This window comes from Mobula hypostoma, chromosome 3, assembly GCF_963921235.1.
Source record: "Mobula hypostoma chromosome 3, sMobHyp1.1, whole genome shotgun sequence".
NCBI classification, from domain to species: Eukaryota; Metazoa; Chordata; class Chondrichthyes; order Myliobatiformes; family Myliobatidae; genus Mobula; species Mobula hypostoma.
Genome location: NC_086099.1, coordinates 19,335,002 through 19,360,120, shown reverse-complemented (window position 1 = coordinate 19,360,120; position 25,119 = coordinate 19,335,002). Strand labels below are relative to the sequence as shown.

General features: G+C 41.1%; 1 protein-coding gene across 3 annotated transcripts in view; it reads left to right on the top strand.

Annotated features, from left to right (window-relative positions):
• The first annotated feature begins 9,875 nt into the window (after nt 1-9,875).
• The window catches only part of ube2r2 (ubiquitin-conjugating enzyme E2R 2), a 107,432-nt gene continuing 92,188 nt past the window's right edge, over nt 9,876-25,119 (top strand). The window contains exons 1-2 of one of the 3 annotated variants that reach the window (XM_063042761.1): nt 9,876-9,961; nt 10,385-10,578. In XM_063042761.1, coding sequence (XP_062898831.1) covers nt 10,402-10,578 — 177 coding nt within the window. In that variant the 5' untranslated portion in view covers nt 9,876-9,961; nt 10,385-10,401. Of the gene's footprint in view, nt 10,031-10,384; nt 10,579-25,119 lie in introns of those variants that run through there. The other 2 variants (XM_063042760.1, XM_063042762.1) reach the window with 2 other exon arrangements.

Genomic DNA, 25,119 nt, shown 5'->3' with positions numbered 1-25,119 from the left:
CTTGGAATAGTAGTTAGATTACAGTTTCTGCACAACTTCCCAATTATGCAGCTTTCACAAGATGTCTTTGTTTCAAAACTTTCCTGAATTGATATACAGAAAACCGTTGTTGACCATGATGTAATATAAAAAGGGACAGTCCCATTGGGGACTGATGGGTGAATGAGGGCAGAGTGGGAGCATCAACATTTTGACATTACCTAATACAGAGTGCACCCCTGTAAAAACAAAAACACAGCTGCACTGATAATACACAGCAGTTAAATCATAAATTTATATTAGACACTGCTGGCTCCCTGAGGAGTTCAGAGAGTTTATCTTGTGAGTAAATCCCAAGTCTGAATGCTTGTGTTGATTCAGCTGATCTTAAATGATGAAAACATTAGGTCAGCAAAAGCAGACCTTACTTTCACATAAACAGTGGAAGAAAATTTCAATCAAATTTCAAAATCATTTGGTGCACTAAAATCAGAATCAGAATTAATATTATTGGCATACGTCATGAAACAAATTGGTTTGCAGTAGCAATAGATAATTTAAAAAAAATAAATTGTTATAAGAAATAAAAATTAAATTAAATAGGTAGTTTTTAAAAAGTAAATTAAAAGTAATGAGGTAGTATATATAGGTTCATTGTCCATTCAGTAATCTGATGCCAGATGGGAAGAAGCTGTTCCTGAAATGTTCAGATGTGTTTTCAGGCTCTTGTAACTTCTCCTGGTGAAGCCACCCACGAACTTGAAACTGCTCACCTTTTCCATTGCTGATACCTTGACGAGGACTGGTGTGTATTCCCTCAGCTTCCTCTGCCTAAAGTCCACAAACAATTCTTTGGTCTTACTGATGTTATTGCTGTAAAGATAAGAGAAAGAAATAAAATTGTCAGGAGAACCTGTTCCCTGATAAACAAAATTATTTTTTGTCATCCAAAGTTGGTGGGACTTTGAAATTACATTATCAGACATTTTGCCACATTGAAATTACATTGTTTTCAGAAATTTTGCCACATTCCTTATGGGTTTTTAATTTTCCAGTTACTCTGCTATGTGAGAAATTGTCAAATACCTCACCAAAACCAAGGGTCTCGACACAAAATGTCAACTGATTATTTATTTCTTTAAATGCTGCCTGACCTGCTGAATTCTACCAACTTTTTGTGTGTATTGCTCTGGATTCCCAGCATCTGGAGAATCTTTTGTGTTTATTTTGAGGGAAAAATAGCCAATTTGATGTTTTGAAGTATTTGTCAGAACACAGGAGCTTTGAGTTAAGCTCTAATTCAACTGTACATGGTCAAGACATTGGTAATACTCTTCTATACAGTGATTTCCGTTATGTTTAACTCCCAAGTTTTAAACAAACACAATACAACTACCTATCTGTTGGAGCACAGCAAGACATTCAAGTTAAAAAAAAAAGGCAGAAAGACAAATTCACGGGTTCATAAACAGTGAGTACCAGGTGATAATAATCATAATTTTTTAAAAAAACACAGAAATTGCTGGCTACATCAGAAAAACAGATGAAATCAACTACACAAAAAATAACTGGTTGATGTGTACTGAGTGAATTGAGCAGCATTTTGAAGCAAATTAAATAGCCTATGAAAAGAGAGTGCCAGATTTGCTGAGTGCTACTGATGGAAGAGCATGCAGTTTGCTTGGGTGTTTGACTGCTCCAACCAAATCAGCTGGAATGAGCTTTGCTGATATCGTGAAAGTAATGCAGGAACATTTAGAACAAAACTATTGTTGATTGCAGAGTGCTTTAGGTTTCATAAGCAGAGTCAAAAGGAAGAGCAAACATGGCTGAATTGAAGAGATTGCCTAAGCATTTTGAGTTGAGTAATAGGCTTAATGAAGCACTGAGAGATGATTTAGTTTGTGGAATCTTGCAAGAAAGCATTCAAAAGTGGCTCCTAACTGAAGCACAACTCCCATTTAAAATAGCAGTTGAAATTGCTATATCAATGGAAATCACAGTTAAGACACAATTGAGTTGCAGTCAGGAATGAAAGCGAGCGTGAACAAAATTGCAACATGTAAACAGAAATCTGCCTGGCAGGGTAAATTGTGTTACTGTCGTGGCAGGAGCTCACATGCACCAGACCGCTGCAGGTTTAAAGGTGAAACCTGCAGAAAATGCAAAAAAAGTAGAGCACGTACAAAGAGCATGTTGGGCAGACAAAAATAAATAGACTGCACAGTGAAAAGAAAAAAGATAAAAAGTCAAATTGCAGTTTCAAAAAGACCACTAACCTGCATGCTGTTGATGAAAAATCTGTTAATGATGAGAGTGAACTAGGACTGAATAGCCTTTAGATTTACAATGTGAAGGCTAACAATAGACAAGCAATATAGCTTACAACAGAAGTGAACAACAAATTAATTAATATGGAATTGGACGCTGGCTTGGCTTTCTCAGTCATTCCACAAAATGAGTTTGAATGGCATTTCAAAGATACTGAACTGAATCCTGCAGATACCCAACTAAGAACCTATACTGGAGAAAAGATAACTCCTGTGGGAACGACATATGTAACAGTGAAATACAACAACCAACAAGCCACGTTGTGCTTGTGTGTGGTGCATTTAGGAGGACAAGCATTGTGGGGCTGTGACTGGCTGAGACAACTACAACTTGATTGGAGATCCAATCCACCATTTGCATGCCACATCCCCTGCAATAGAGCCAACTGAGAGCAAATTAAGAAAGATACTGGAGCAGTGTTCAAGGATTGAACAGTGGAAAGCACAAACATATCAAGGATAAGCTAAGTGTTAAATGAAAATGCCACACCCAAGTTTTACAAAGTCTGTCTAGTTCCTTAAACCATCTATGATAAAGTATCTTGTGAGCTAGATCACATGGAGGCTGAAGGAATTCTTTCCAGCATTGAGTGGAGCCCGTGGGCAACACCACTGGTCCCAATAGTCAAGAGGAATGGGTCTGTCAGGATTTGTGGTGATTTTAAAGAAACCATCAACCAAATACTAAAAATCAATCAATCCTCTGCCCAGGATACTCTTTGCAAACCTTTTTGGAGGGAAACACTTCAGCAAAGTGGAATTTGTGAGGCCTACCTACAGATGGAGACGGAGGTAGAGTCCAAAGTGTTCTTCACCATTAACATTCAGAAAGGGCTTTATGGGTATAATTGGCTTACTCTTAGAGTAGCATTTGCACCTGCACTCCGTCAGAAGGCTATGGATCAAGTGAAGCAAGGCTGTCCAGGCACTCTGTGTTACCTAAATGACATCATTGATACTGGTAAGGATGACAAGGAACATCCCCAAAATCTCAAAATGGTTTTAAAAACATGAGATTATGGGCTCAAAGCACAACACAACAAGTGTGAAATTCTTCAAACCAATCATCACCTACTGTGGTCACACCATTGACACATAAGCATTACACAAATATGCTGAGAAAATTCAAGTGGAGGTGGATGCCCCAAGGCCAAAGGATGTGTCACAGTTGAGGTCCTTTTAATGATTTGTCAATTACCATAACAGGTTCCTGCTAAACCTGGCTATTGTACTCCACCCTTTAAGCTCATTACTACAGATCAGGAAGAATTGGCAATGGACAAAGCAGCGTGAGGTGGCTTTTCAAAAGGTCAAGGAAATGGTGATGTCCAACACTGTTCTCATACATTATGATCCACTTTGTTCAGTGAAACTTGCCTGTGGTATAGGTGCAGTAATGTCACATCTTATGAGTGATGGAAGTGAATGCCCCATAGCATTTGTAACACTGCAGTGAGAAATAACACAGATTGACCTGGAGTCTGGTTTGGGGTGTAACACGTTTCAGCCAGTACTTGTAAGGAAGAGATTTCACCCTCGTTACTGACCATCAACCGCTAGTGTCCATTTTCAATCCACAGAAGGGTGTTATACAAACAGCAGCAGCCCAAATCCAGAGGTAGGGTCTGTTTCCTGGAGGACACAGTTACAAGATCAAATTCAAGAGAATGACCAATCATGAAAATGCTGATGGATTGTCCTGTTTTCTCTTTGAAAAGGGAGATACCTGAAACATTTACAAACAAGTGTTACATACCTCAAGGAGATCTTGTGACTTTTCGTGAGAATGATGTAATGGTCTTTTGGAGGTCACCTGATGTAATTTTCCCGCCGATGTGATGTCATGTGAGGACATGTTCACCACGGGTATAAAAGGGGTGACCCCTGATGACGCAGTTAATTTTCAGTTTTTAGTTTTCCAGCTAGAACGTGCGCCTGTGTCTCCATTTCTGTTGCGTATTTATTTTATGACGCAGTTTCATTTTTAAAAAAGAGTGTTACGTTCTGTTGCAAGGTACAATAGTGCTGGACCGGCAATTTGTGCTAGATTTGTTAATGTATCTTTTTCCAGTAGTATTGGAGAGTGAAGACATCATCGAGGTACAGGATATGAAGGATTAAGAGAAGTCAGGAATGTTTGGCAGTTTATTAAAGGATCGACCTTATTGAGTATTCGTTGCAGGAGTAGCGACCTGCATCGAGGATAACTCTTGCCAAAAGAGCAAGGAAGTTCATGCAAGGTGCTCTCTAGAAATTAAGGTTAGTTGTTTTAAGCTGTTAATTTCCTTCATCATGAATCCTTCGGACAGAACTAACAGGAAAGTCGCGTCTATGAAGAAATCCTTCTCCAGAGAAGTCTCTCCCAATTGAATGTATAAATCTGTTGGACTTTAAAATTTACCATTTTCAGAACTGTATCTGACTTTACCACTTTAAGAACCAATGCCGAGTGATGATTTGTTGAACGGCCGCATAGTGGTTAACTTCCGGTTAAGGTTTTTGTTTTTTTAATTGTTTATCCATGTTTAATAAATGTTTGGTTGTTTTTATATAACCTGAGTCGATTGATATTCATTGTTGCCGGTTACGTAACACAAGGATATTCCTTCTGATGTGTTTTCCCTAATGCAAAACAAGTCCCTCTATTACAGCAGAGACGATCCAAAGGGAAATCAGAAAAACCCCACCCTGTCTCAGGTCTACATGGCCACCCAAAAAGGCTGGTATGTGCATCAGAAATTCCAGTTTCCCCATTATTACCAGTGCCAGGATGAACCTACTGTTTATGGAGGTTGCCTAATGTGGGGATTGAAAGTTGTACCATCCAAGCTAAGAGCTAACGTGTTGGAGGGGCTACACGCCGGTCATTTAGGCATTGTCAAAATGGAAGTGTTAGCTTGAAGCCTTGTCTGGTCGCCTGAGATAGATCAGCAAATAGAGCAGCTTGCCATACACTGTTCAGGATGCCAACATGACCAAAAGAATGGCATTCAGAGCTGTCAGAACCGCTTCCTGTCGTCCCAGAGTCAACTCCTACAACCACTGCGGAGAAGGCTCCAGAACCTGAGATTGTCTCACAGCCACAAGTTTCATCTGCCAAGCACAGTGTAATGCCCTTGTCAGGAAAGACATTATCCTTCAAGAGTAAGAAATTCTCCACAGCAATTAAATCTTTAGACCTGAAGGGTATAATTTAAAATTTACTATGCTGAGGATGTCTATATAGGAGCTGTATTATATAGTATACGACATATAGTTGAGATGCATTCTCGGTTGAGTTGGAGTGTGTAGCTGAGCAGGAAGGAGTGTTGTGTATTTAATATTTCAGTAATATTGTAAATATATTGTTTGATTAGCATTCTTTTTGTTTAAATAATTTGTTACAGGTTATGTACTTTATACTTTATTGTTGCCAAACAATTGATACCAGAATGTACAATCATCATAGAGATATTTGATTCTGCGCTTCCCGCTCCCTGGTATACAAATCAATAGTAAATATTAAAAATTTAAATTATAAATCATAAATAGAAAATAGAAAAATGGAAAGTAAGGTAGTGAAAAAAAACTAAGATGCAGGTCTGGATATTTGGAGGGTACGGCCCAGATCTGGGTCAGGATCCGTTCAGCAGTCTTATCACAATTGGAAAAAAGCTGTTCCCAAATCTGGCCGTACGAGTCTTCTCCCGGAGGGAAGAGGGACGAAAAGTCGTGTCCTTGATTATCCTGGCAGCACTGCTCCGACGGCATGCAGTGCAGTGTAAAGGTATGTGAATGGGATATGTTATTATACCACCATGTCATATTATTTAAAGTAAAAACAAAACTAGAATAGAGTTATCCCCTTCTCTAATTTCAGGAGTTACAAAACATAACAATTTCAATTAGCAGATCGTCAATGTGAATGATTAACAACTCTGAGAGTACTGAACCCATGATTTTTATACAGCCCATACATAATGTTTGAATGAGTGTTTCAGAGTTTGGCTGGATGAACTTGCCAGATACTGCAGGGATTCTGGTTGGTTGGTTGGTTTATTTATTTATTCATTTATTTATTTTTAGGGATTCTGGTGACTGTTCTTGAAACCAGCTGGAATTCTGCCAGATTGAACCCAAGAAAAACACACACATTCTAGTTAACTCACAGATGCCAAGAAACAGCCACTTTTCTGATTTACGAACTGCTCGGGTTACAAATAGTTCTTAGGAACAGAACCTTGCATAAGCTGGGGAGGACCTGTGCCAAGATACTATTCTCCCTATATCCAGCATGTAGAACTTCAAGTCATAGAGCAATACAACATCGATACAAGCCCTTCAGACCAGCTGGTCCATGCCAACCTGTTTCCACCCAGCTAATTGCAGTTTCCTGCATTTGGGCCCTATCTCTCTAAGCCCCACCCATCCATGTACCTATCAAAGTGCTGCTTAAATGTTGTACCTGCATTAACCACTTCCTCTGGCAGACCATTCAATTTCAGCTTATTGTCATTCATCCATGCATATGTATACCACCAAACAAAACAAACTTCCTACAGACCAAGGTGCACAGTACAGTACATATAACTCACAAACATATAAAGAAATATTACCGTAAATAAATTAACAAATAATAAGGTGTATTTCAGCTGCAAGTTAAGAAGTAAACAGTATAATGCTATTGGCGCTTCGTGTATGATGAGATATGGGTAGTAGCAGAGAGTTCAGTAGCCTTACAACCAGGTGAAAGAAGCTGTTTCCATTCTAATGTTCTTGTCCTATTGATATGAAACCTCTGGCCTGATGGCAGGGGTTAAATAGATTGTAGGACAGGTGGCAGTAATCTTTGACAATGCTAAGGGTATGCAGCACTCCTGATAGATATCTCTGATGGCTGGAAAAGAGATCACAATGGTCCTCTTAGCTGTCCTCGCAATCCTTTGTAGGACTTACAGTCAGGTGACTTGCAATTCCCATACCAGATAGCGATGCAGTTGGTCAGGACAGTCTCGATGGCGAGAGGTAAAAATTGGTTAGAATGGTTAGAAGAGCCACTCATTTCAATCTTCTCAGGAGGTTGAGAAGCCGCTGTGCTTTCTTGACTAAAGTGGTGGTGTTGAGGGACCAGGTGAGATTTGCCCTTATGTATCCACGCAGAAGTTTAATCCATATGCTCACCATTTCTGTGTGGGGAAAGTTGCCTCTCGGGTCCCCTTATATCTTTTCCCTCTCACCGCCTTGTTGTGGACTCCCCTCGCCTGGGGAAAAGACTTACCCATCCAGCTTATCTATGCCTCTCATAATTTTAAACAGTTCTATAGATCACCACTCATGCTGCTATGTTCCAAGATATAGAGACAAGCCCAGTCAACCTCTCCCAATAATTCAGGCCTTCTAATTTTGGCAACATCCTTTTAAATCTTTTCTGTTTTTCCAGCTTAATCATTTTTTTTTATATAACAAGCTGATCAAGACAATAATTAGAACAAAATAATGGTGAATCAATACATTAATGACTAGAAATGGCATGAAAAGTACCTGTAATTGGTCTATTGCATTAACCACAAGGTTCAAAGTACGTTTATTATCAAAGTGTGTGTACTGTATACAACCTTGAGATCCATCTTTTTGAAGGCACCCACAAAACAAAGAAACACAATAGAACCCATTAAAAGAATCCAAACAGAATCCGTTAAAAAAAACGTACAACAAAGACCAACCAACCTACAAACCGGTATCTCTTTGGACTGTGGGAGGAAACCGGAGCACCCGGAGAAAACACATGCATTCCACTCCTTACAGAAAACGCTGGGATTGAACTCCAAACTCTGACGCCAAGCTGTAATAGCTTCATGCTTACTGCTATGCAGTTCTGGTCGCCTTGTTATGGGAAGGATGTGGATGTTTTAGGGATGGTACAGAGGAGATTTACCAGGATGCCACCTAGATTATAGGTCACATCTTATGAGGATAGGTCGAGGGAGCGGGGGCTTTTCTCTTTGAAGCGAAGGAGGATGAGAAGAGGCTTGATAAGAGGTATAGCCAAGTACTTTTTCCCAGGATAGAAATGTCTGCCATGAGGGGGCATTATTTTCAAGTGATTAGAGGAAAGTATTGGGGGAATTTCAGAGGCAAGTTTTTTTTAAACATAGTTAATGGTGGGTGCGTGGAACGCATTGCTAAAGATAGGGGTGGAGACAGATACGTGAGAAACATCATCCACTGCCAGAAAATAAAATTAACCAGTGCCTTGAAAGGGAATAGTGTGCGGGTGGGGTGAATGAACTAACAGGATGGCTTCACTGGGAGTTAAAATTGAGTTAAAATGGCCTTTTGAACCAGAACAGTTCTGGGCCTTACAATTAAACACGAACAGCTGGTTAAACCATAGTTTAGCCAGTCCATTGGCAAAACTATCAATTACTGCAATATAACCATTGTTAGTACTGCAGGTCTAGAATGTGACAGGAAGAAAAGTAATGGTAATACTACTTTTGCAATATAATATTTGCAATCCCACACCAGGTTAAAATGTTAGTGTTAAATAATCAATTCATAATGTATGTGGTTGTTACTGGACTACCGGTAAGAGTTCTGGACTATTGACTCAAAGATTCCTACTATTCCTACTATTACTAGACAATTTAAATTAATCAAAAAGGAATACATAAAAACAAAACCAATCTTAGCAGTGACATCAACAGAATAATCAGATTGTCATAAATACCTATTCAATTTAGTAATTTGCCTCAAGGAAGGAAATCTAGTCTGGCCTATATGGAAAAACAGTGCCATCAATTTAGTTAGAATTGCCTTCTCAGTCCCGAAGTTATTAATGCCAAAATTCACAACCTGTGAACAAGTAGATAAAAGCAATTAACAGAAACATTTAGCAACACACACAAAATGCTGGAGGAACTCAGCAGGCCAGGAAGCATCCGAAATCTTTCTTTTGTACTTATATTTATAGAATCAAGAGGGAGTTTAATATAATCTAGGAACTAATGCTTCTTTCCTTACAACTATTTCAAACGATTCAGTGGAAAGGACTGGCACGTTTTCAATGTGCATAACTATGATTCATCCCCCATCGAAATTGATTCAGGCTTAAGAACAGAAAATATTGGAAACAACTCGGTGGGTGAGAGAGCATCAGCGGAAAGAAACGTTTCAAGTGCCAGACCCTTTGCCAGAACTAAATTTTTTGCGGCCTCCGACCCCTCAGCAATTTTCCTAATCCGAGGGAATTGGATGTTTACTATAAATGAATGCGGAGCTGTCTTCGCACTATCAGCAAGTCACTGAAGCAGTTCAGTTGCACAGAAATAAAACGCTTCCTCCTGCCAGAGATTTAACCCGGCCGCTAACAAGAAAACTGAGGCTCGGCCAATCAGGTGCTTCCTCTGGAGCGTCTCTTGGCTGACGGCTAATCAGAGATCTCCGGCGTGTTTCAAGGCTGGCGGCCAATCAGATACTCGCTCCGGAGTGTCTCCGGCCGGGCGGCCAGGCCGCGCATGCTCGGTGTTGATGTCCAACACATGGCTGAGGGGAGGGGCGTGGGCGTCACAAAGGGCGTAGGTGACGTCACGGGGAGACGCTGGTGGTGGTGCGGGGGACGGACGGACGGACGGACGGACGGGAGGGAGCGGGCCGGGCCGCCGCCGCAGCCGGTGGGCCATTTTACTCCTGTCACTGTGGGGCGAGCACAGATAATCAGTAAAACCATATCTTAGCAACGTGTACGCCAACAATAAGTAACGCAGTTTGCTGTCTTTTGTAAAAGAATATTTTAAAAAATTATCTCCATGAGCTGGGGCTCGGCTTGTATCTCCCCCGATGTGTGGAGCACGGGTTTGATTTTGTTGAAGAGCCCGACGCTGTGAAGGAGGAAGGAGGACTTTTTCCTTTCCCCCCTCCCTCCCTCCCCCCTTAACTTGGTGAAGTGTCCAAAAAGCGTCGTGTATTTCATCGCCCAGTGCCCATCTTTATTTCCCAGCAGTTGATTTTTTAAAATTTTCTTCCCCTTGGTTTATTTTTTTTGTAAACCCCCCCTTCCCCCTCCCTCCCTTCCTTCCTCTGCCTTTCTGCTGCAGCCTCCTCGCCCACCACCATGGCTCAGCAGCAGATGACGAGCTCTCAAAAGGCCCTAATGTTGGAGCTTAAGAGTTTACAGGAGGAGCCGGTGGAAGGTTTCAGGATCACTTTGGTGGACGAGTCCGACCTCTACAATTGGGAAGTAGCGATCTTCGGGCCCCCCAACACCCTCTACGAAGGAGGCTATTTCAAGGTAAATGACATAACCAGGGGGCTGAAGGCCCTGTTTACATCTCGGATCGCGAAGCCTTTTCTAAATTGTGATAAAAGTGAGCGGTGTCATTTATAAACGTTAATACCGTTCAATATGTTTTTTGTTTTCTTACGGCTTCGTGTTAGGAACCCATTGAGCTTGAGCTCAGAACAGCAGCTGAGCGTTTTGTTAACTTGGATAAACAAATCTTCCCCCCTCCCCTCCCCTCGCTGTTTTGTCTCTTGGCTTAAATCGCTTTTAAATTCGCGAAGAACCAGAAGTACTTCAAAAATTGTGTTTAAGCTACATTTCAATAGGACGCTCAGGGTTATTTGTTTCCCTTTGAAGTCGCTTAGAATTTTAAGTAATCAGCTTCTTTTGTGGCAGATATGAGAAGTGTTATTAACGAACACGATGTCTTTTCATTGTTACTCGCATGGAGATATTAGGATCTGTGCCTAATAATTTGATACGACCTGGAGTTTATGGGACTTGTAGAATTCAAGAGTTTGCATTTAATGTAATTTTAATCATTTGTGAGGCTAATAAATATCTGGCCTCTTAATGAGGAATGATTGTTGATTTTTCACGTTTTGGTCTAAGAATGTGGAATGATTTGATTAAAGGTAATAAGATGCAGTGTTGTAATATTACTGTTTGTAGTTTGAGAACGTATTGATTTTACTGATGGCTTTTTTCTGCGGCAATGTTTCTTCCTGCACTTTGTATTTCTTTCCTTGGATAGCGAAGTTACCCCGGTGCTTGTGAGATTTAAATTCCGTGAATTTGGTTTTATGTGTAATGTGCATTTATTTTACTGTGCTTGGTTTATTTTTTACGAAGGAAGCCGCTGACTGCATTGAATCGCCCACCTGCGCAGTAATAAACTGCATTAGCTTCCCAGTATCCCTTATTGCAGCAGATTCCCTTGTCTTTCACCACCTCTTATTAAACGGATAGGTTACGTAGGCATCCTTAAAAGTCATAGACTCTCGAAGTCGGGGACTTAGTAAAAGCATTGATGTAAACATTAGAAACTGTAGGAGCTTTCACTTTGGGAGAAAATGTCTATTTTTTATGGAAACCTAATTTTGGTTATATTGATCGATACGGATAAAATTGTAATTTTTGAATTAAGTATAAAACGCATTGGGCTAGTTTAATCCTGTTCAGTTTCCTCTAGTAAGCTAACGTTGCATGCTGCTTTGCCATCTGATGATAAAAGGCGAGTGATGGCTCCTGACACTTAATCTATTCGGGTGCTTTTAATTGTATTTCTATAGATCACTTGTTATTTTATAAATTCAGAAAATTAGACATATTTCATAGAAGTACTTTGACAGGTTATGTAACAAGGAGCAGAATGATATATTTCCAAGTAAGCAAAAAAGTATAAATTATAAATCTGGGTCAAATGTAACAATTGGCCTGTGCCACTGATTCCTTTATTTGTTTTGAAGAATAAAACAACCTTTCAGAATCAGTGGCATATATCGTGAAATTTGTTAACTTTGAGGCAGCAGTACAATGCAATAAATATAGATTAAAAACTGAATTATGGTAAATATATGTGTGTATGTATATTAAATAGTTGAATTAAATAAGTAGTGCAAAAAAACAAATAAAAAGTAGTGAGTTGGTGTTAATGGGTTCAATGCCATCTGATTCCTTAATGGACAGAGGGGAAGAAACTATTCCTGAATCACTGAGTTTGTGCTATTAGGCTTCTGTACCTCCTTCCTGACGATAACATTGAGAAGAGGGCATGTACTGGGTGGTGGGGGCCCTTAATGATAGATGCTGCCTTCTGAGGCACTGCTCCTTGAAGATGTCTTGGATACCACGGAGGCTCGTACCCAAGATGGAGCTGACTAATTTTACAACTTTTTGCCACTTCAATATTATGTAGTTGCCCCCCACCACCCATACCAGAGGGTGATGCAGCCAGTCAGAATGCTCTCCATGGTACATCTGTAGAAGTTTTCAAGTGTTTTAGGTGACAAACAAAATCTCCTCAAACTCTGAATAAAATATAGCCTGGTTTCAGATAGACATCATCCAGTTGAGACAATCTTTATAATACAACCAAATTGATAGTATTTAATTTATCAACTAAGATGAAATGCAGTTTCGGTCTCCTTAAATGTTGTATATCAAACTCTTGGGGGAAAAAAAACTCCTGTCAAGTTTGATGAATATGTGTTTATAAGCTTCAAAATATCTTCTTGGGCATCCACCCAAAATGGAATTGGAGTAAGCCATGATTTTGACTTTCTATGGGGTGCAGGCGGAGATATTTAAAACATCCTTAGCCATGGCTGTGATCTGGGAGGACTGAAAGATAGCTAATGTTATTCTGTTTAAGAAAGGCTCTAAGAACAAGCCAGGAAATTATAGGACAATGAGCTTGAATTCAGTCGTGGTTATAAGGTTCAATGTTTCCATTTAATATCGAGAAATGTATATAGTATAAAAAGGAAATGTACGTCGCATCTGGAGTTTCTCCGGTTAGTGGATGATTTCCCTCCACGCTTCTCTGATGTAGTGGGGAACCGCGTACAAGGCAAGTTACAGCAGTGGTTTGCCATTACCTTCTGCTGGGTGAGTTTCTAAAGAGATCACCAGCTTGTAACCCAGCACGGATGAAATTCTTACTCTCTGCAGACATCCACGAAACAGAAGAAAAACTCAAAGAATGAATGACAGGAAAATGTATTTGGGTATGTGCCTGATTAGGAATAGTCAACATGGCTTTGAGCATGCCAAGTCGTATTAAGCCAATCTTGGAGTTTTTCAAGGAAGTTGCTAAGGAGGTTAATGAATGGTGACATGTTGTCTACAATGTTGTTTGACAAAGCCCTGCATGGGAGGCTGGTCCAGAAGGTTAAATCACTTGGTATTCATGATGAAGTAGTCAACTGGATTCAACATCGACTTAGCAGGAGTGGTAGTAGATGGTTGCCTCTCAGACTGAAAGTCAGTGACTAGTGGTATGTCACAACGATTGGTACTGGGTCTATTATTTATCATCTATATTAATGATTTGGATGATCCAGTTAATTTGCAAAATTGGGGCCCAGTGGGTGGGCAGCTAGAAGGCCATCAAATCTTGCAGGTTGATCTGGACCTTCTGGGAAAATGGGGTGAGAAATGGCAGATGGAATGAAATGCAGTGAAGTGTTGTACTTTGGGAGGACAAACATGAACGTGAATGGCAGGGCACTGGGTTGTGCAGTAGCACATAAGACCTGGGAATACTAATCCATAATTCCCTAAAAGTTGAATCACGGGGAGGTAAAAAGTGCTTTTGAAATATTGGCCTTCATTAAGTATTGAGTACAGGAGTTGGAATGTTATGTTGAAATTGTGTAACATATTGATGTAGCCAAAATTTACTAGAGTATTGTATGCCGTTCTAGTTACCTACCTACAGGAAAGGTATAAGTTTGAAAGAGTGCAGAACAAATTTACAAGGAAGAAAGAAAATGTAGGGCTATGTGGGAGGGAAGGGTTAAATTGATCTTGGAGTAACTTAAAAGGTCAACACAATATTGTGGGCTGAAGGGCCTGCACCGTGCTGTACTTTTCTATGTTCTATGATGTTGCCAGAACTTAAGGGCTTAAAATACAGGGAAATCTTGACTAGGTTAGTACTTTATTCCCTGAGGGGAGATCTTCTGAGGGATATGGAGAGAGTGAATGCTTGCAGGCTTTTCCGCTGCATATTGGCTGAGGCTAGAACTAGAGGTCAGAGGTGAAATATTTAAGGGAAATTTGAGGGGGATCTTTTCCACTTGGAGTTGTAAGTGTAGGATGAGCTGTCTGCAGAAATGGTAGATGCACGTTGAAATTGTATCATTTAAAGAAGTTTTGGACAGCTATGTGGATGAAAGGTGTGAAGGGCTTCGATCCTGTTGCAGATAGATGAGACTAAACAAAAGACCAAGTTGTTATGTACTAGTCAAGATGAGGGCTTTTTTTCTGTGCTCTAGTGCTCTGTTTCTATGACTGTAAGGGTGTATTCTAAGTGCCAATCTCGCTTGCTTAGAATAACCATTGACCAAATACCAGAAAATTGTCACCACTATATTGGACCTCATTATGACTGGGAGAGGGTTCTGGATGGAGTAGAACTTAGTGGTTACATGAATGTATACGAAGATTTCTTAAGTTCTGTGCCTTCAGAACTTAGTTTGCATCAATGACATTAGATAAGTAAAAGTTCACCTGTAACATTAGTTATTTATTACTAAATAGACATCGTTAGTCTTGTGAGACCATGAATTTGCGCCTTGGAAGGTTTCCAGGGCACAGGTCTGGGCAAGGTTGTATGGAAGACCGGCACTTGTCCATGCTGCAGGTCTCCCCTCTCCACGCCACCGATGTTGTCCAAGGGAAGGGCAAGGGACGATACAGCTTGGCACCGGTGTCGTCGCAGAGCAATGTGTGGTTAAGTGCCTTGCTCAAGGACACAACACGCTGCCTCAGCTGAGATTCGAACTAGCGACCTTCAGATCACTGGACCGACGCCTTAACCACTTGACCACGCGCCAGCTATTGCCTTAAAAACTGACCAAGCATGTATATCAAAATATTTTTGGAAAATTACTTGTGTTTAGTCGACAACTTTGGTCGTAATGATCCAGTTATTAGTCTGTAGAATAGAAATCTATGGATATCTATATTGGAATGTATATAGTGCTTTCTATAATACAGGCATCCCAAAGCACTTCAAAGGGGCTTCCCTTCCTCCACTATCAACTCTGCTCTTAAACGCATCTTCCCCCATTTCACGTACATCTGCTCTCACTCCATCCTCCCACCACCCCACTTGGAATAGGGTTCCCCTGGTCCTCACCTACCACCCCACCAGCCTCCGGGTCCAACATATTATTCTCCGTAACTTCTGCCACCTCCAACGGGATCCCACCACTAAGCACATCTTTCCCTCCCCCCCCTCTCTGCATTCCGCAGGGATCGCTCCCTACACAACTCTCTTGTCCATTCGTCCCCCCCATCCCTTCCCACTGATCTCCCTCCTGGCACTTATCCGTGTAAGCGGAACAAGTGCTACACATGCCCTTACACTTCCTCCCTTACCACCATTCAGGGCCCCAAACAGTCCTTCCAGGTGAGGCATCACTTTACCTGTGAGTCGACTGGGGTGATATACTGCGTCCGGTGCTCCCGATGTGGCCTTTTATATATTGGTGAGACCTGACGCAGACTGGGAGACCGCTTTGCTGAACATCTACGCTCTGTCCGCCAGAGAAAGCAGGATCTCCCAGTGGCCACACATTTTAATTCCACATCCCATTCCCATTCTGACATGTCTATCCACGGCCTCCTCTACTGTAAAGATGAAGCCACACTCAGGTTGGAGGAACAACACCTTATATTCCATCTGGGTAGCCTCCAACCTGATGGCGTGAACATCGACTTCTCTAACTTCCGCTAAGGCCCCACCTCCCCCTCGTACCCCATCTGTTACTCATTTTTATGCACACATTCTTTCTCTCACTCTCCTTTTTCTCCCTCTGTCCCTCTGAATATACCTCTTGCCCATCCTCTGGGTCAAACCCCCCCCCCTTGTCTTTCTTCCCGGACCTCCTGTCCCATGATCCTCTCGTATCCCCTTTTGCCTATCACCTGTCCAGCTCTCGGCTCTATCCCTCCCCCTCCTGTCTTCTCCTATCATTTTGCATCTCCCCCTCCCCCTCCAGCTTTCAAATCCCTTACTCACTCTTCCTTCAGTTAGTCCTGACGAAGGGTCTCGGCCTGAAACGTTGACTGCGCCTCTTCCTATAGATGCTGCTTGGCCTGCTGCGTTCACCAGCAACTTTGATGTATGTCACAGCCAGGTAAGTATTTTTATAGTGAAATTGGTATTGCAGTGTGAGGGATGCAGTAACCATTGAGCACACACCATGGTCTCACAAAGAATGCTGAATTAATAGCAAGAAAATATTTTGGTTGTGATGGTCAGCTCAGACCCGATAATTACTCACCAGCCAGTCTTCAAATAATACCATGAAATCACTCGAGGGAGATTTGAGACCCAACTCCATATTAAGCACATTTTTTCATAGTTGAGTGTTGGTTATGGTGCTCTTTTTCTAATCCTATAAAATTTGATTTTTGTTTTCTTTATCAGTCATGATACTACATTTAGTGTTGATTTTGCAAACATGTAATTTTTCTTGTGTATTGGACAATCCTTTCAATTACTTGACTAGGGAAACAATTTGGAAAGATGGAATGTGAGTGGACAGTGAATGTCCATAACATGCATCACTTCAAGTCAAAATACCATAAAATTTACTATCTTTGGCTGTTCACATATTCCCTTTGCAACTTACTGTGTTCCACTTCTTGACAAAAACTTGCCTGATTCCTTGGACACCATTAATCTTTCTTGTTCCAAAACTTGTGCAAATAATCTGTCCCATGTACCCAGCACCTATCACCATTCTTGTAAAGTCCCAGTATTACTATGTATTTTTTTGCCCAGCTTTAACTGCTCAAAGCACTCTGATCTAGTTATATTTAAGGGAAATCTGAAGGGGTGTTCTGTAAGTGTAGAATGAGCTGCTTGCGGAAGTGGTAAATGCGAGTTCAAATTGCAACATTTAACAGAAGTTTTGGATAGCTGTGTGGATGAAAGTTATGAGAGGTTTTGGTCCTGGTGCAGATGGAGGGAAACTCACATCATTCTGCCCTGGCTTGCGTATCATAGACATTTAGGCCGCGATATCCATGGCCGACCCCAACCAACGGAGCGCCTCAGAACCACGGCATTATCCTTGCTTCTGTATCTAGTCTCTTTACTTACACTTGTTTGGACTGGTTTGTTGACTTTGCTTGCTTTGTACTGTAGGTCAAGGCACTAAAAACAAATGTCGGAATGTTAATGTTGCAACTGTACAAAACATGGGTTTAAAGCAGGAGTTTCAAACCTTTTTTATGCCATGGATTAATACCATTAAGCAAGCGGTTTGTGGATCCCAGACTGGGAACCCCTGAGTTCTGCCATGCTTGGAGTATTATATGGTTCAGAGTATCAGAGTATTGTTCTTGTTCCCATATGATAGGAAGGATGTGATCCCACTATGGAATATGAAAAGGAGATTTGCCAGAGATTGGCTTTAAGTTATTGGCAGAGACTGGTTAGTATATCTGTTTATGAAAGGCATAGACAGTCATGCACACTACCTCCATTTTTTTGTTTTTTGCTATTTTTGCACTACTTAATTTTTAAAATATATTTTTCTTTTAATTTATAGTTTAAGTTACATATTGCACTGTACTGCTGCTGCAGAACAACATATTTCCCGATATATGCCAGTGATATTAAACCTAATTCTGAAACTTTTTCGCAATGTAAGGCATAGTTTTAAGGGACTGGACTTTTACAAGGAGATGTGACTGATTTACATAGAACAATTTACTAGAGAAAGTGACAGAACCATATACAATTTCTATATTTAACAGGCATTTAAAGCATAGGTGGATGTAGTCCAAATTTTAACAAGTGAGATTAGTATAAATGACAGAAAAGTAGACATGAACGTTGAAGGTTGAAGGGTTTATTTTGATGCTGTGCAACTCTGATTCTAAAGTAGACAAAATCTTTGTTCTTTGACGGCCTTCACCAATCCAAATCTGTTGTGTATAAGTGGCTTTGACTGAGTATCAACAGATCACATGAATACAAGGAACAGTACAGCTGAGCCTCATCCACTCATTGCCAGCAATGCCCACATTCTGTAAATTATTAAAATATAATGTGGAAGTTTAGTTGAATGATAATCAGGCAAAGAAATCCTGACTGATACATCCTTTATGCTCCATGACTAAGGACCGTAGGGTACTCCTGTGATGGGCTAACTCATCAAAGCGATGTGATCAAATGTAGGACCTCGGATTGATCAGTTAAGTGAGTGGTTCATTCTGGTATAAATGGAGCCATAGAGAGATGATATTATCAAACAATCTTTTATTAAAGCTTTCTTTAACAAATACATTCAGGAGTGTTTGATGGCTCTGAGCCTGTATTGGCTGGAGTTTAGAAGAATGGCAGGGGGGATCTCATTGAGACCTATTGAATATTGAATATTAACTAGAGTGGATGTGGGAAGGAAGTTTTTATAGTGGGGTGGAGTCTAGGACCAGAGGGGACAGCCTCAGTATACAAGGACATTCCTTTAGAACAGAGATGAGAAGGAATTTATTTAGCCAGAGTGTGGTGAATCTGTGGAATTCATTGCCACAGGTGCCTGTGGACGCTAAAGTATTTAAGGCAGAGATTGATAGGTTCCTGATTTGTAAGGATGTCAGAGGTGAGAAGGTGAAAAGTGGGGTTGAGAGAGAGAATGAATCGGCCATGATGGGATGGCAGAGCAGACTTGATGGGCAGAATAGCCTAATTCTGCTCCAATGTCTGATGTCATTATGGTCAATTTGCAAGGAAAGGACATGCATTTGTACAGCATCTTTCGTAACCTTAATGTTTCAAAGTTCTTCAGTTATTTTTCTAGAATGTTATTTTTTCATTGGTAAACAGACAGATCAGTTGTGCAGTGCAAATCCCAAGAACAGTAGAATCATGTGGACATAACGTGCAACTTAACAGTGGCCCCATCTGGCCTACCTGGTCCATGCTGATCCTGGAGCCAAGCTATGCTAATTTCATTTGTCTGCTTAAGCCCATGTCCACCAACCACATGCCAAAATGCCTTTTAAACTGTGTAATTGTCTGCCTCCTCCACTTCTAACAGCTTATTCCAGATGCTCACTGCCCTCACTTACCCCTCAGGTCTCCTTGGCTGCGTAGGTTTAGGGAAGACAGCCCCGCCAAACTCATAAGATTGAGGCGTGCGCGATCCCACCCCAAACCCTGGTTCGTGTGGATGCTGTATCATTTGCTACCCTGTTACAAATAAATGCCACGAAATACCAGGAAGTGCACTGCATACAATTGAAGGAATTATATTTATGAATCTTAATTAAAGGGTTAGAAAAGAATAACAAAAAGAAAGGGGCCCATTCTAATTGAACAGTCAAGTGCACAAGTTGGAGCTCATCCTGAACTTCTCTGTCAGTCATCGCTGGGCCCTCGGTCAACTTGAAAGCACACACCACCTTCCGAACATCGTTCGCAATCCATCTTGAACAAACAGGTCTCCCACCGGATCGTACGCTACGACTGGTTCTCCCCAGTATCTCCTCTCGAACGAAAGCCACAAGCCCAACCTCAGTGTCCCTCACCAGAGAAACCTCCCCTTAATCCGACCATCCTAACTGGATGGCACACATTTCTGCTCTCTTTTATCTTCAGCAGTAACCCAAACAAGCATGAAAACAGAACAGACTGCTTTTACAGAACTGCTAAAATGAAATACATACAGCACAACAGTAAAAATATGAACCAGGGCATTACATTTAAATTTCTGCCTTTAGCCCTGTTTCCTGCAGTTTGGATTTCCCTTCTCTGGAAAAAAGATTCTGACTACCAATCCTAACCATACCTCCACTACCCTCACCTTAAACATCTTCCCAAAAACCTCCTGAGCTGGAAGCTTTCTTCAGGATTTTTAGAGAATTACTTGTGAAACTGCAGAAAGTTAAGTATGTATTAAATTGAATTCAGAATCACCACGTGCCTGAATATACTGATACTATCGATTATTCTCATAATCTTTGTTAACCAAGGTTAATACACACATGCAACATTTCATAACTATGCAGTGTAGGCCAGAGAGAACTTGTGGTACAACAATAGCTTTATAGTGATAAGTGACAAAACAATGCTTCCTTCAAAATATATCTACTACGTGTTTACCAATATTAAGAATGCTTGAGATTCAAAGATATTGCTGTTTCATGGCGATATAAAGAGCGGACGTTGATGGATGTCTATCTACATCATGTGTGCTTCGAGTCAAAATCTGAATTACCTGCGCAGGAAATTATATTAAAACAGCTTATGTCTTTATTATTTATTGTAATGCCTGCACTGTTTTGTGCACTTCATGCAGTCCTGGGTAGGTCTGTAGTCTAGTTTTTGTGTTGTTTTTGTATTGTTTTATGTAGCACCATGGTCCTGAAAAATGTCTCATTTTTACTGTGTACTGTACCAGCAGTTACAGTAATGTTGAAATGACAATAAAAGGTGACTTGAAGTCATGTTCATATAAAACAAACTGCATACAGAAGGAACTGTGCCTCTGGAGGCCAGAACAATGTGTCTCAACTTTAATTCAAGTTTAATTGTGATTCAACCGTACGCATGTATACTGCCAAATGAAGCAGTGTTCCTCCAGGGCCAGTACATAGTCACACGCAGCACAAAGTTATAACAAATACAGTCACAAAAATAAAAACTTCTCCATAAGGTCATACCTTGGCTTGCTGAGTTCTAGTGAGAATAAACCCAGCCTATCCAATCTTCCTTAGAACTATGGCCCTCCATGCCAGGCAACCTCCTAATTGTACTTTTTCAGTGCTACTGTATCCTTCCTGTAGAGTAACCAGAACTGTACACCAAGTGCAGACTAATTAATTTTTGTACAAGAGCAACATAACCCAACTCTAGTACTGAGTGTCTCAGCCTATTAAGGAAATGATACCAAATGCCTTTATCACTGCCTTATCCACCAGTGTCAACACTTTGAGAGAGCTATGACCTTGCACCTCTGCACATCAGTGCTCTCTGCCCTATTAGAATTTGACCTCTCCAAGTACATTAGCACATACTTGTCTGGATTAAATTATATTTGCCACCAGTCTTCGCAACTTTTCCTCTGTAACCCTCGATATTTTTTTCTGTATCTGTAACTCCACCAATTTAGTAATTGCAAGTTAACTAATGATGCCCTTCATAAAATGTATTTATTGTAAACAACGAAGTTGTGTGGTGCTTCCTACAGATTTCTCATCAGACTAACACCCATCCACCACTGCCCTCTGCCTCCTATCTTCCAGCTAATTTTTGGTCCATTATCAATTATAAATTAATAAAACCATTTCATTAATATTTCTGAAACATAATGTTGCTGGAAAACTAATTCATACCTTTATATCGAATAGACAAGATTACTGCAATACATTTTTTACTGGCCTTCCAAAACCATTTACTGACAAACTTTAACCCATTCAGAATGCTAGACTTCTTAAACTAAAATCAGGATGAGGGAGCATATCACTCCCATCCTAGGTACTCTGTATTGGCCTCCTGTACCTTTTAGAATTGATTTTAAAGTTCTCTTTCTTGTTTTTAAAGCTCAATGATCTGGGACTAGAGTACATCTCAGTTGTTTCTTCCACCCATTTTGCCCAAGTTGGGACCCAGCCGGATTCAAACTCTGGACCATCCACCTTGGAGTCCAGTGCTAATGCCACTCCACTGATAAAGTTTAAGGGAATGGGGGTTTCTCAGATCCCTGTAAACAATGAATCAAGTACTGACTATGTCTGTGACTGCACTGTGTTTGAATAATGTCTCACAGCTGCCTTCTTTGGAGCAAGATGCTTAAAGTTCGCCCAGATCCACATAGATGTCTCTGGGCTTTTCACACCTTTTGATTTTGACAAAAAGCAGTACCTGATGGAAATTAGACAGACCATTCCTTTCTTAATTAAAGCGCAAATTTGACGGATGTTCTTATCTTTGTCATTAAGTTGTGGCTCCAGCAAACCAGGTAGGACATTCCTTTCTTTAATTAAGGTGGCTGGATTGTCTAACAAATTGATTGTACTTTTGTACCAACAGTCCATTGACTTGGCCAGAATGGTTATCAAACTGATTGTTCTCTGTATCAATAGTCCATTGACTTGATCGGAATGGTTATCAAACTGATTGTTCTCTGGATCAATAGTCCATTGACTTGACCGGAATGGTTATCAAACTAATTGTTGTTTTGTATCAGTGGCCTTATAACTTCTGACAATTCTGACATCGGGCAGTGACATTGTAGAACCGCCAGGGAGATGAGAAGGGGTCTCCCTGATGTCAGGTCTAAGTTCACTCGCCGGCTGAGCTCGAAGAAATAAACGGGTGAAAAGATAAGTAATGATCTTTTTGTGCTGTCGTTATTTGATCCAGCAAAGTTACGTTTACACCACCACTGGCTGACCCTATTTATACCCCTAATAATTTTGTATTCCTCCATCAAATCTCCTCTCGATCTAAGTTAAGAAATTAAGTCCTAACCTATTCAATCTTTCCTTGTAACTCGGGTCCCCTGGACTCAGCAACATCCTTGTGAATTCTGTCTGTACTCTTTTAACCTTGTTTACATTTTTCCTGTAGGTTGGTGACCAAAACTGCTTATAATACTCCAAATTAGGCCTCACCAAATACAACTTCAACATTTAACATCCCATCTCCTGTACTACAAATACATTAATTTATGAAGGCCAATGTGCAAAAAAGCTTTCTTTATGACGCTATTCACCTGTGAAGCCACTTCCAACAAATTATGGACCAGTATTCCCAAATCCCTTTGTTCTATCACACTCCTCAGTGTTCTACTGTTCATTGTGTAAGACCTATCCTTGTTGGTCCTACCGTAGTGCAGCCTGCCCTTGTCCATATTAAATTCCACTTGCCATTTTTCCAGCTGATGCAGATCCCTTTGCAAGCCATGATAGGCTTCCCTACTGTCCACTACACACCCAGTCTTGGTGTAATCCGCAAATTTGCTGATCCAGTTAACCTCGTTATCATCCAGATCGTTGATATAGATGTCAAACAACAGTGGACACAGCACCAATCCTTGCAGCACACCACTAGACACCAGGCCTCCAGTCAGAGAGGCAACTATCTACTACCACTCTCTGGCTTTTCTCACAAAGCCGATATCTAATCTAATTTACTACATCATCTTCGATGCTGAGTTACTGGACCTTCTTGACCAACCTCTCAACCTCCGGAATCTTTTCAAATACTTTGCTAAATTCCATGTAGGAAACATCCACTGCCTTGCCTTTATCGACTTTCTTGGTAACTTTCTCGAAACACTCTATAAGATTGGTTGGACATAACCTACCGCGCATGAAGCCGTGCTGACAATCAGTCCATGTCTATCCAAATACTTGTATATCCAGTGCCTGAGAATATCTTCCAATAACTTTCCCACAACTGATGTCAGACTCACTAACATATAACATCTTGGTTTGTTTAGAGCCTTTCTTAACCAGTGGAACAACTTTGGCTATCCTCCATTCCTCTGGTACCTCTCCTGTTGCTAAATATTGAAATGTCTTTGTTAAGGCCCTGGCATTTTCTGCACATAGGTTCCCTCAGACCCTATGTTTTCCCATAGGGTCCGAGGGAACACATGTCAGGGCCTGGGGATTTATCTACCCTGATTTGCCACGAGATAGCAAACAATGAAGTTTGGAGTTGATGCCACTTTGCCTCACTTCTGTAGACTCTGCGTCTGTCTCTTGAGTAAATACAGATGCTAAAAAGTTACAGGTTTCCCCAGCCATCCGAAGGTAGAGTGTTCCTATGAAACGGTCCGTAAGCTGGAATGTCGTAAAGTGAAGAAGCAATTACTATTCATTTATATGGGAAAAATTTGTGAGCATTCGCAGACCCAAAAATAACCTACCAAATCATGCCAAATAACATATAAAACCTAAAATAACAGTAACATACAGTAAAAGCAGGAATGATATGATGAATACACAGCCTATATAAAGTAGAAATACTTTTCCACAATCATTGCCGCACTGTTCTCCGTAGCGAAAATCTCACGCAAGCGCTTTCGGCAAAAACACGGCGCAAGCGCCATCGGCAAAAACACGGCGCAAGCGCTCTCCAGTAACCTTTAAGCTGTGAAGCTGCCAAATCATACCAAATAACACATAAAAATACACAGCCGATATAAAGTAGAAATAATGTATGTACAGTGTACTATCACTTACCAGAATTGGGACAGCACTGAGCACACTGATGATGGTGTGTTAGGCTGAGTCGTCAGAGGTTGGGGTGGTGCAGTGGCCCCCACCCTCCGGTCTGCGGACAGATACCGATCCGTGAAGCATGCAGTGGCAGCCGGGACGCGCCCAGCACATCTTTAAGAAAAAAGCCGAAACAAACAAGCTAATTAATTAGGTGCCACCTGGCATGTAAATGTCGGCCCAGATCAGAGGCGACGCAATCGGCAGTCACCTCTGATCTGGGCTGACATTTACGTGCCGGGCGGCACCTAATTAATTAGCTTGTTTATTTCGGCTTTTGTCTTAAAGATGTGCTGGGTGCCTCCCGGCTACCGCTGCATCCTCCGCGAATCGGTATCTGTCTGCAGCCCGGGGGTTGGGGTGGTGGGACACTGGGGTGTCGACTGTTTCCATCAGGGCAGGCAGCTCAGCTGCTTCTATGTCTGCCTGCCTCGATGTCGAAGGTCGAGGTTCGGCGTCTGCTGTGGCTGATGTGGAAGGCTTGCTTGACTGCTTAGCCTTGCGCATTTTTCTATCATACAAGTTCTTTGTAAGCACTCAAACCATCCTGCAAATATGCCCTAAACCGACGTA